This window comes from Fukomys damarensis, unplaced genomic scaffold (genome assembly GCF_012274545.1).
Source record: "Fukomys damarensis isolate Sample0158 unplaced genomic scaffold, DMR_v1.0_HiC HiC_scaffold_37, whole genome shotgun sequence".
NCBI classification, from domain to species: domain Eukaryota; kingdom Metazoa; phylum Chordata; class Mammalia; order Rodentia; family Bathyergidae; genus Fukomys; species Fukomys damarensis.
This window is the reverse complement of record NW_022900949.1, coordinates 9,859,287-9,870,249: the sequence shown is the minus strand read 5'-3', so window position 1 is coordinate 9,870,249 and position 10,963 is coordinate 9,859,287. Positions and strand designations below refer to the sequence as shown.

General features: G+C 54.4%; 1 protein-coding gene across 1 annotated transcript in view; it reads left to right on the top strand.

The window, feature by feature from the left end:
* Dot1l (DOT1 like histone lysine methyltransferase) overlaps positions 1-10,963 on the top strand; it is a 41,072-nt gene that overhangs the window by 18,446 nt on the left and 11,663 nt on the right. Inside the window, exons 9-22 of the mRNA XM_010634886.1 lie at positions 1,386-1,454; positions 2,146-2,252; positions 3,074-3,115; positions 3,937-4,047; positions 4,195-4,429; positions 5,161-5,274; positions 5,822-5,913; positions 5,994-6,095; positions 6,437-6,574; positions 6,915-7,040; positions 8,999-9,483; positions 9,589-9,724; positions 10,245-10,391; positions 10,607-10,736. Of these exons, the coding sequence (XP_010633188.1) occupies positions 1,386-1,454; positions 2,146-2,252; positions 3,074-3,115; positions 3,937-4,047; positions 4,195-4,429; positions 5,161-5,274; positions 5,822-5,913; positions 5,994-6,095; positions 6,437-6,574; positions 6,915-7,040; positions 8,999-9,483; positions 9,589-9,724; positions 10,245-10,391; positions 10,607-10,736 (2,034 nt within the window). The remainder of the gene's footprint in view (positions 1-1,385; positions 1,455-2,145; positions 2,253-3,073; positions 3,116-3,936; positions 4,048-4,194; positions 4,430-5,160; positions 5,275-5,821; positions 5,914-5,993; positions 6,096-6,436; positions 6,575-6,914; positions 7,041-8,998; positions 9,484-9,588; positions 9,725-10,244; positions 10,392-10,606; positions 10,737-10,963) is intronic.

The following is a 10,963-nucleotide window of genomic DNA, read 5'->3' as shown; positions in this document are numbered from 1 at the left end:
TTTTTTTTTTTTTTTTTTTTTTGAGGGGGGTGGAGGCAGGGTCTCACTCTGTAATTCAGGATGGCCTTGAACTCACTATGTAACCCAGGCTGGTCTCAAACTCACAGTGATCATCTTGTCTCAGCCTTCTGAGTGCTAGGATTACAGGCATGCTGTACCATGCCCAGTTCAGGTCTGCTTTTGAATGGAAACATTCACATGCATCTTGCCTTTGCTGACTGTCCAGAGGGCCCTTTCTTAGCATCTCCTGGCCTGCTCTTCTAGTTTTTTTTTTTTTTTCTTGTACCGGGGATCGAATGTTCTTCTAGTATTGTTTGGTTGATTTTTGTATTTTGAGACAGGGTCTTGGTTATATATTCAGACTGGCTTTGAACTCTGTCTTGCCCAGGCTGGTGATCCTCCTGCCTTAGCATCTTGAGTGCTAGAATTATAGTCCTGCACCACTGTGCCCAGGTGTGTGTGTTTGTGTGTGTGTGTGTGTGTGTGTAACCTAGAGCCTCCCACATGCTAGGCAAGCACCTTACCACCGAGCTACATCCTGAGCCCTGTAGCTGGTGTTTAAAGATTTTGCTGTATGCCCACAGATTGACCTGCTTTTCCTCATTTAACGGTGAACCCCAGGATTCACATCGGTGGTGTTAGTGGCCTCCCTCCCTTGTGGCTGTCTCTTCCTCCACTGTGCGGTGGTACCGAGTTGCTCTGTGACCTTTTTCCCAAACATTGGTGTAGCCATGCACTGTGCAGCAAGGTCATTGCTATTTGTGAAGGTGGTTGTGAAGGGTTGGTTGTCCTTCATTTGATATTCTGAGGTCAGAGGTCAATACCAGTAAGATTTTATGAAAACCTGAGGATTTATCTGTGTATTTATTTTGCTGTACTGGGGATGGAACCTGTGATCTTTGCACTCAGCTACATCCCTGGCCCTATGCTTTTTGTTTTTGGTGTGTTTTTTTTGGTACCAAGGATTGAACTGAGGACCTTGCTCTTATGCCACTGAGCTAAATCTCTGGCCCTTATGTGTTCTTATTTTTATTTTGAGATGGGGTCCCCCTAAATCACTAGGTTGTCCTGCCTGTGCTTGAACTTTCATTCCTCTTGCCTCAGCCTCCCAGAGTTCTGGGATTATAGGCGGGTATCGCTACAACATCTTGAAAACATTTTCAAGGAGAGTTATGTGTAGGATAGGATTAAATTTAGCCATTGAAGGGTAATTTTCTTCACTTGTAAGAAAGTAGACAGGAGTCAGGCCCTGGTATTTGTTTTGAGCACTCATTTTTCCTTTTGTAACTTTTTGCTGTACTCTTAAGTTCCATGTCTCTCAGTTGTGTTTGTGTGTGTCCGTTTGTTTACAGCATGAATGGCAGTAACCAGTTTTTGTGTTTCAGGTGGCAGAATTGTATCCTCGAAGCCCTTTGCACCTCTGAATTTCAGAATAAACAGCAGAAACTTGAGTGGTAATAAGCTCTTGTGTTGCTAGATTAATGTTCTTGGTGACTCTATAAACTACTGACATGCCCCAAGACAGGGTGTTCCCCTTGGCAGCGTTTCCACTGGGCCTGGTCATTCTCCAGGGTGGGTGTCCTGGGCATTGCAGGGTACCAGGTAGTACCCCTGGCCTCTGCCTGCTCTGTGCCAGGTCCTCCCCCACCATCATGACAGCCACAAATGTCCCCAGATCGCACTCATTGTCCCCTGGTGGGGCAGGACTAGCAGGGTGAGCCCTGCACCTCTGAGAAGAGATGGTGGAGAAGGAAAGCCTGGGGGTGTTGGAAGCCTCGGGGTAGGGCTCTCCCCTCTGGCACCCTGCTGGCTCCCACTGTGGGCTCTGTAGGCTCTTCACTTGATTTGCATAGTCCCACATCTGAATGTCTCCTGGTCACTTGGACCTTTCTGCTCGATTGGGTACATCACCTTTCCTGAAAACCCCTGCCCTCCTGTTATGGGCTGCTAGTCATGTGTTGTCCCAGCCTCTGTGGTCAGGCCCAGGGACACCATGGGCCAGCTGGCATGGTGGGCAGGGATGAAGGCTGGTGGCCGTAGCTTAGAGTCTGTCTTCCTGGCTGGCAGGCTTTTGGGGTGCCCAGCAGCCAAGGTCACAGCTCAGGTCCTGACCTGTCTCTGTCCCTTCCACCCTCCTGCCCTCAGACATTGGCACCATCATGCGTGTGGTAGAGCTGTCGCCCCTGAAGGGCTCTGTATCGTGGACGGGGAAGCCGGTCTCCTACTATCTGCACACTATCGACCGCACAATAGTGAGTGTCCCAGACACTGCCTGACTGTGAAGTGTTTCTGGGCTGCCTTGTCCCTGGGCTGCTGTTCCCCTCTGCTCCCTCCCTATGGAGGCAGCGAGGCCTGGGTCAGGGCCACTTGGTAGCCCTGTGCTCTGGTGGGTGCATGTCTTCCTGAGTGACATGGGAGAGTGAGTGTGCCCTTGTCACCCAGAGATCTGCAGTGTGTAAGCACCTGTCTCTTCCTCCACTGCCTATTCCCAGCTCTCTGCATGAGACAGAGCTCTGAGGCATGGGCTATGTTCCTGTGTCCCCAACATGCCCTGGCTGGCGTGTGACTCACCCATTCCCCTGGGCACCCCCTCCATGGACTGCCCTGCTGCCTTCCGTGTGCTGAGGTGCTACAATGCACGTGTCCCATCCCATACGTATCGCTCACCACAGCCCGGGTTTGTGTCCATTCTGGGCAGTGTGGGTGGAGACTGGTGGCCACAAGTAACACAGGGCAGCTGAGCAAGGTTATGAGCTAGCAGCCACCTCTGGTGCTCTACCACCATGGCCACATGGCCTGAGCAGGAGTCCTGGTGTGGGCTGATGTTTCCCCAAGGGGAGCCTGTGTTCCTGGAGTATGTGCCCAGCTGTGACTGTCTGGGAAGCGAGGATGGTGCCTGGCCACCCTGGGTGTTACGGAGCCACATCACAACCAGGTCTCCACTGCTGGTGCCAGCTGGTGTGCTTGGTCCCCAGGTGTGGTTGTGGCTTATGGACACATTCATCGGAGGTGTCATCTTCATTTTGGCGGAGTCTGCGATTGACTTCTAATAAGCATGTTTTTCTCTTTTTAGCTTGAAAACTATTTTTCTAGTCTGAAAAATCCAAAACTCAGGGTAAGTCTGTTTCTTTTTTCATGGTTCAGTAATGTGGAAAGCCTGAGAGGTGCTAAGTTGCTAGGGTGGGGTGGTAGTTTGAGGGCCTTGTCCCCCAAGTCCCCTCTGGGTGCAGCCTTTTCCCAGTGCTCTGCTGTGTGCATCCCCGTGGAGCCCTGTCTGTGGCATTCTGGGGAGATGCCCATTGTACCCTCCCTTAGAATAGAGGGGATCTTGCTGGCCTGGTCTGCCCATCCCTGTTGCTCCAGTCTATAGAAGCCAGGTGGGAAGGCATGGTCTACCCCATGCCGCTTCTCGGGCCTTGGCTGCCTGGTAAATTGCCACCAAAGCTGAGCACATGCCTATCCCAGTGACCTTTCTTTGTGGAGTTAGATGTCAGCACAGGGATGCCCATCTCTAGCCTTTTCTTTGTTCCCTGGTTGGATGGGGCTGGGCTGTGGGCCTCTATTGGCCTGGGTCCCTGCTGGCCCTCAGGCCATGTCCTTCCTGTATGCCCAGGGGCTACCCAGAGTTTCTGGTGATTCTCAGGGGAACACTGTCAGTCCCACCCTGCCAGTGGGGGCCTTTGGTCTCTTGTGGCAGTGGGGGTGCTGCTGGACCTCTCCTCTGCCTCTGGCATTTCCTCCATCCTGGAGGCAGTTTTCTTTTTCCCTTGTCACAGTCAGAGCCCCTGGTGTGTGTCCTTTTGCACAGCTGTGAATGTCCTGGTGAGGGCTGCCACTCAGGTTCTGCAGGGCCTCAGTTTGCTCATCTATGTCTGGGTGGAGGAGTTGACGCAGGCAGCACTGGGGTCATCGGGACACTTGTGTGACTCTTCCCAGGAGGAACAGGAAGCCGCTAGGCGCCGGCAGCAGCGAGAGAACAAGAGCAATGCGACCACCCCAACCAAGGTCCCTGAGAGCAAAGCAGCTGGCCCCACCGAGACCCCCATGGTAAGGCCTGCCCACACACAGCTGGGGTGCCGGGGATGGGGACTTGAGTCCTGCAGGGCTGCGCTGCCCCCGCTTTGCTCCCCTTAGGGTTTCACATGACCCGTGTGGGCACCCTTCCTACTGTTGCCTTAACTCCCCATCCACCAGGATTCTGGTGCTGAGGAAGAGAAGACTGGGGTGACCACCGTCAAAAAGCCATCACCCTCCAAAGCTCGGAAGAAGAAGCTGAACAAGAAAGGGCGGAAGATGGCTGGTCGGAAGCGTGGGCGCCCCAAGAAAATGAACACTGCAAATCCTGAGCGTAAGCCCAAAAAGAACCAAACTGCACTGGATCTCCTCCATGCCCAGACTGTGTCCCAGACAGCATCCTCATCGCCCCAGGGTGAGCAGACATGGGCCCAGCTCACGCCATGCCTGGCCTCATATCTTCACTCAGGCACCATGTCTAGGTCCCCAGACAGTCATGCGGGGGCTGTACCTTGAGCCTACCTTAGGGCAGCGGGAAGAGCAGAGACCAGCCAGAAGGACAGCAGCATCATAGCCTGCAACAGGCCTCCGGGGGTGTCCACACAGTGTGTGGAGCTTGGTCCTCACCTCTCTGCCAGGCAGAGTCTTGTGTGAAACAAAAGCAGGGCTGGATACATAGATGCACACTTGTCATCCCAGCACCCCTGGGAGGCTGAGGCAGGAGGATTACAAATTCAAGCCCAGCCTAGGAAACTTAGCAAAACCTGTCTCTATAACTCAGTGTGAAGGCCCTGTTTTTTGGGGGGTTTTTTTTTTTGGTACTGGGGATCAAACTTGGGATCTTGCACTTGCGAGGCAGGTGGCAGAACCACTGAGCTAAATCCCTGGCCCTAAGGCCCTGGTTTAAATGTCGAATACTTAAAAAAAAAAAAAAGAAGGCAGAAGCAGTGTTACCCACAGAGGTTTCAAAAGTCATGGATTCAACAGTGGCAGGGGGTGGGGCAGTTGTCTGGTGGTCAGGACCACAAGATGTGGTCTTTAGGGAGTTCTCGACTCTGAGAAATGTACTGAACCTCACATTTACAAAGCCACAAGGTACCCATCCAGTTGGTGGGGCTGACATTGGGATGTTGCTCTTCTCTACAGATGCTTACCGGTCCCCTCACAGCCCATTCTACCAGCTACCTCCAAGTGTGCCTCGGCACGGTCCCAACCCGCTGCTGGTGGCGCCCACCCCGCCCGCACTGCAGAAGCTGCTAGGTGAGGCTCAACTGGAGGGTGCCAGCTGGGACATTGGCCCTGGGCCTGTGGGCTTTCAGGATGGGTGCCATGGCCTGTGGGCTGTAGCTCCCACCTCACAGGTCAGGCTGGGGGCTCCTAGTGACCCCTTGCTGACCCCCCTGAGGGATAGGGGCTGGGGTCAGATGCACTGGGCAGGTTGGCAGAGGCTCAGGTTGGGGCCCTATGAGCATCAGAGACTGGGGACACAGTGATGTCTACAACATCTATGGTTGTCACATCTAGGGTGCTCTTGGCATGGGGCAGGTAGACATCAGGGATGCTGCTTAGCATCCTAGAGGATTCCCCACTGTGCAGAGTCCCCGCACACTGGCAGCCGGGGAACCATGGGGAACTATCATGTACTGTGTGACGACCGCACACACAGCGTGAGGCCATCTCTAGAGGTTGTCCAGCCACCCACCCCCATGCCTGTGTCTGACGCATCTCCCACCCTCTCCTTTGGGTGGGCTTGCGTGAAGGCCCTGCCTTGCGTGTCCTACTCCCATGCCACATCCTTTGTCTCTAGAGTCCTTCAAGATCCAGTACCTGCAGTTCCTGGCATACACAAAGACACCGCAATACAAGGCCAACCTGCAGCAGCTGCTGGACCAGGAGAAGGTGCGTGGGGCCACAGCCAGGGTGACTCAGGATCTATTTAATGTGCTGGTCCCCATATCACCTACCCCTCTTGCTTGCAGGAACGGAATGTTCAATTGCTGGGCACAGCTCAGCAGCTCTTTGGACACTGCCAGGCTCAGAAGGAAGAGATCCGAAGGCTCTTCCAGCAGAAACTGGATGAGGTAGTACCTGGAGATGTCCTGGCCACCCTGGCACCCTTTCCCAGCTGAGCTCTCACCTGGCCATGGGGGTGGGTGGTCCAGTGGATCAGCTGGCTCAGTTGCTGTTTTTCTCAAAGTACTTTCCTCAGAGTTCCCTAGCACCTGGGGTGGGCCCTGGCTGCATCCCTGAGGCTCCCTCTACTCCTCTCCGTGGCCCTACCTGTCCCCTTCTCTCTGCCACCCAGGGAAAAGCTGCACCCTTCCTCTTTGGGAAGACATGCTTGGGCCCCTCAGGTCATCACAGGGTTTGTCCCTACCACCCATAAACCTCACACATGCTATTGCATCCCCTGCATCTCTAGCTGGGTGTGAAAGCACTGACCTACAATGACCTGATCCAAGCTCAGAAGGAGATCTCGGCCCATAACCAGCAGCTTCGGGAGCAGTCGGAGCAGCTGGAGAAGGACAACAGAGAACTGCGCAGCCAGAGCCTGCGGCTGGTGCGTGAACCAGCCTGTGGGAGGGCCTTCTGGAGCCTTGTAGAGCACTCATCCAGGGTCTTGGGCCCCGGGCTGGGTGGAGGCCTGTTGCCCCAGTCCCCTGGTCAGCTATGCAGTCCTTGGGCACAGGTGGTCAGAAAGTCCCCATCTGGGCCCCCTGAGGACTCCTGGCTCTGGTGCAGCATTCTAGGTACAGGCCTTGCCTCTGGTCCCAGAGGATCGAGGTGAGTTGACTCAGGCTGGACCCTGGCATCTACATGGGGGAGCCCTGCTGTGCTCTGATCTCCCCCAGTGTGTGCCTGGCCCAGGCTCCACGGAGATGCCATCCCTATCCCCACAGCTGCGGGCGCGCTGCGAGGAGCTTAAGCTGGACTGGTCCACGCTTTCCCTGGAGAACCTGCGCAAGGAGAAGCAGGCACTGCGGAGCCAGATCTCCGAGAAGCAGCGGCACTGCCTGGAGCTGCAGGTGGACCCGGGGGCCCTGAAGATGGCTTGGGATGGTGTGACTCCGGGCCAGCTCACTGTCACCCCATAGGGAGTGCAGGGGCCTCAGGGTGCCATTCTGAACCTCAGATCTCGGTGCCTCCAAGTAAATAGCTTGTTAAAGGGTCACTGGCAGGATTTGCTTATTCAACAGTTTATTCTTCTGATGATGAGAGAAGTATGCTCAGCAAGGCAGGAAAACTGGGAAAAGAGAGGGAGTGTGGTCTCGAGGATAAGCTTCTTCCACGTGCCTTTTTGGGGCAGCTTGCTCTGAAGGGGCAAGTACTTTAAGGGCAAGATGTGTAGCCTCGACTTCAGAATCTAAAACCCCCATCCAGTAGCCTGTGCACAGTGCAGTCTTAATATCTTGAAGCACCCCTGTCACTAGACTCTCGGATGCGGTTCTTTGTAGTAGACTTTTGTGTTTTTACAGTACTAGGGACTAAACGCAGGACTTTTGCACTGAGCAACATCCTAGCTCTTATTTTGAAAGAAGGTCTCACTAACCCACTATGTTGTCTAGGCCCGGCTTGAACTTGCCACCTTCCTGCCCCACCCTGCCAGAGTCCTCAGATCGTGGGCATGTGCCACCACACTTGGCCTGGAGACTCTAAGGCTGTTTCCTTAATAACATTCCCCAAAGTAGTTTTACTAGCTTTTGAAGATTCCATGACATGTTGCCCTGCTGTATTTATCGTGTGTCCCCCAGCAGAACACTTTGGAGTCCACACCACCCAGCAGAGGGTGTCTTATTAATAAGAAGTAGCCAGAGCCAAATGTGGTGGTAAACACACCTGTAATCCCACTGCTCTGGGAGGCTGAGGCAGGAGGATCACTTGAGCACAGGTTCTGTACACCCCTCCTCTTTTCTTTCACAGTACTGAGGATGTACAATGTACAGCGTACAGGAGCTTCACAACAAATTACATCCCCATCCAATTATATTTTTTATTTGAGAGACGGTCTTGCTGATTTGCGCAGGTTGGGCTGGGAACTTGTGATCCATGTGCCTTAGCCTCCCAGAGTGCTAGGATGTCAGGTGCATGCCACCTCAACAGCTGAGCTTAGGAGTCCAGAGGGAAGCTCCATTTAAAAAAAAAAAAAAAGGTTTGCTTTGCTGTTTTAGTAACCAAATGAAGCCTGTTTCTACACTTTTAGCCTGGAAGAGTCTTCACATAGTATCTGACTTTCACTTTCTCTTCTTTTTTGTGGTGCTGGGGATTAAATTCAGGGCCTTCCACAAAAATAGGCAAACACTGTACTACAGAGCTACAACCCCAGCTTTTCTCTTTTTTTTTTTTGGTACCGGGGATTGAACTCAGGTCCTTGCACTTGCAAGGCAGGCCACCGAACCGCTGAGCTAAGCCCTCAGCCCATCCCCAGCTTTTTTTAAGGTTTGGTGGTTCATGCCTATAATCTCAGCACTTGGGAGGCTGAGGCGGAAAATTGCTGAGAGTTTGAGGCCAACCAGGGTTCCATAGTGAGACCCTGCCTCAAACAAACAAATAAGGGCTAGGGATTTAGCTCAGTAGCTCCTTTCCTGCCTTGCAAACACAAGGTCCTGACTTCGATCCCTGATACCAGGGGAAAAAAACAAAAACAAATAAAAATTTAAAATATCATTGCTGAGACAGGGTCTTGATAAGTAACGTGAGGCTGACCTTGAACTTGCACTTGAAATTCTCCTGCCTTAGCCTCCCAAGTGGCTGGATTGCAGGGCTGTGCCACTGTACCTAGTAGAACATCTTGTTCTTGACAGCTTAGGCTTTTTCACTGCACAAGCGAGGAGCATCCTGGCAGCTCCCCTCGTGGTCACCTTTCGTTCCTTCCTTGGGAGGGTCCCTCCTGTTGTGGATGGATGGGGGATGGGACCTGGGGAGTGCCCCAGGCTGTGTGGCCACTCCACACCTGGCAGTCTGACTGCCACCTCTTGCCCCACAGATCAGCATCGTGGAACTGGAGAAGAGTCAGCGGCAGCAGGAGCTTCTGCAGCTCAAGTCCTGTGTGCCTCCTGACGATGCACTGTCCATGCACCTGCGTGGGAAGGGTGCCCTGGGCCGCGAGCTAGAGGCTGAGGCCACTGGCAGGCTGCACCTTGAGCTAGACTGTGCTAAGTTCTCCCTGCCTCCCTTTAGCAGCATGAGCCCCGAGCTTTCCATGAACGGCCATGCTGCCAGCTACGAGCTCTGCAGTGCGCTGAGCCGGCCCTCATCCAAGCAGAACACCCCGCAGTACCTGGCTTCCCCCTTGGACCAGGAGGTTGTGCCCTGCACCCCCAGCCACAGTGGCCGGCCTCGACTGGAGAAGCTGTCTGGCCTGGCCCTGCCTGACTACACCAGACTCTCACCGGCCAAGATCGTGCTGCGGCGGCACCTGAGCCAGGACCATGCGTCAGCCAAGGCAGCAGCCAACGAGCCACATCTGAGGTGAGTACCCTGGGGCCTCTTGAGATCTCAGTAGGCCCACATGTGTTTGGAAGAGGTTTGGAGCTTTTTGAGGGGTCCTAAGAGTGACGCAGCTTTCTGTTGCAGAGCTGATCACACCAAGGAGAACAGCCTTCCCTACCAGAGCCCTGGTCTGTCCAACAGCATGAAGCTGAGCCCTCAGGACCCAAGGCCCCCTTCCCCTGGGGCCATCCCCACAGCAGGGGAGAAGAACAGTGAGAAGGTATGGGGCACTAGCTCTGTCCTGCCTGTGTCCCTAGGGTCCCCAAGCTGAGTGCCAGGCAGGGCGGGCTCCCCAGGTTTGGGAGGTTCTAGAAGGAGAGTTCATCCAGGGTGACTTTAGGGCTCCATGAAGTGCACAGCCTAGCCTGGAGATCTTGTGGAGCTATTTGGGGACCATGGGATGTGCAGCCAGGTAATGACGGGGCAGGGGACCCAGGCAGATCCTGTGGTGCAGGTTCCAGAAGTGGGCTTTGCCAGGTTGGCCCTCATTCTAACCATGCTAGAGCCAGTTTAGAAGGCTATTGCCCCATTTGCCATGGGGGCCTGGAGGGAGGTGGTTAAAGGTCCAGCAGGGGCCCTGCAGGCCAGGACACCAGGCCAGGCAGGCAGGAGGAGGGGCAGCTTGGGAGTGGTGTGGAACCCTCAAGCCTCGAGATGTCCCCAGAGGTGTGTCGGGGAGGCAGATCATACATGCAGGTCGAGGTCTCCTGGCCTGAGACAGACGGTCTGCATTTGCACAGGGCGGGAAGGAGCGCACGTACAGCAGCCACGGGGAGACCATCACCAGCCTGCCCATCAGCATCCCACTCAGCACGGTGCAGCCCAACAAGCTTCCTGTCAGCATTCCCCTGGCCAGCGTGGTGCTGCCCAGCCGCGCCGAGAGGGTGGTGAGCCACGGGCCAGGCTGATTTTGGGCAGAGGGGCGAAGAGTGCTGCTTCTCCCTGGCCAGTAGGGCACACGGAGTCCAGGTTTAACCACAGTGTGTTGTGTTTTCTCACCTCCAGTCTGTTTCTAGTGCAAGGTGGCATGAGTGGGTAGAATAGAGTCCACTGCCTGAAATCCTACCCCATCTTGCTGACCCATTATGGATTTCTCTCACAGAGGAACACCCCCAGCCCTGGACCGCAGCCCCGAGACTCCTCATCCACACTTGAAAAGCAGATCAGTGCTAATGCCCACGGTGCCGGGAGTACTGCCTCAGGAAGCCGGAGCCTGGCCCTGGCGTCTGCAGGTAACCCCTGTCCTACCCAAAAGGCCTGCTCACAGGCTGCCGCACTGTCCCCACCTGGGGCCAACCTGCCCGGGCAGGATGGCTTATGCCTGTAATCCCAGCACTAGCAAGGCTGAGGCAAGAGAATCACAAAATTGAACCAAGCCTAGGTGATTTAGCAAGATCCTATCTCAAGAAGGAAAAAAAAAGCCTATGGGCTGCCAGTCCAGTTTTTTTTTTTTTTTTTT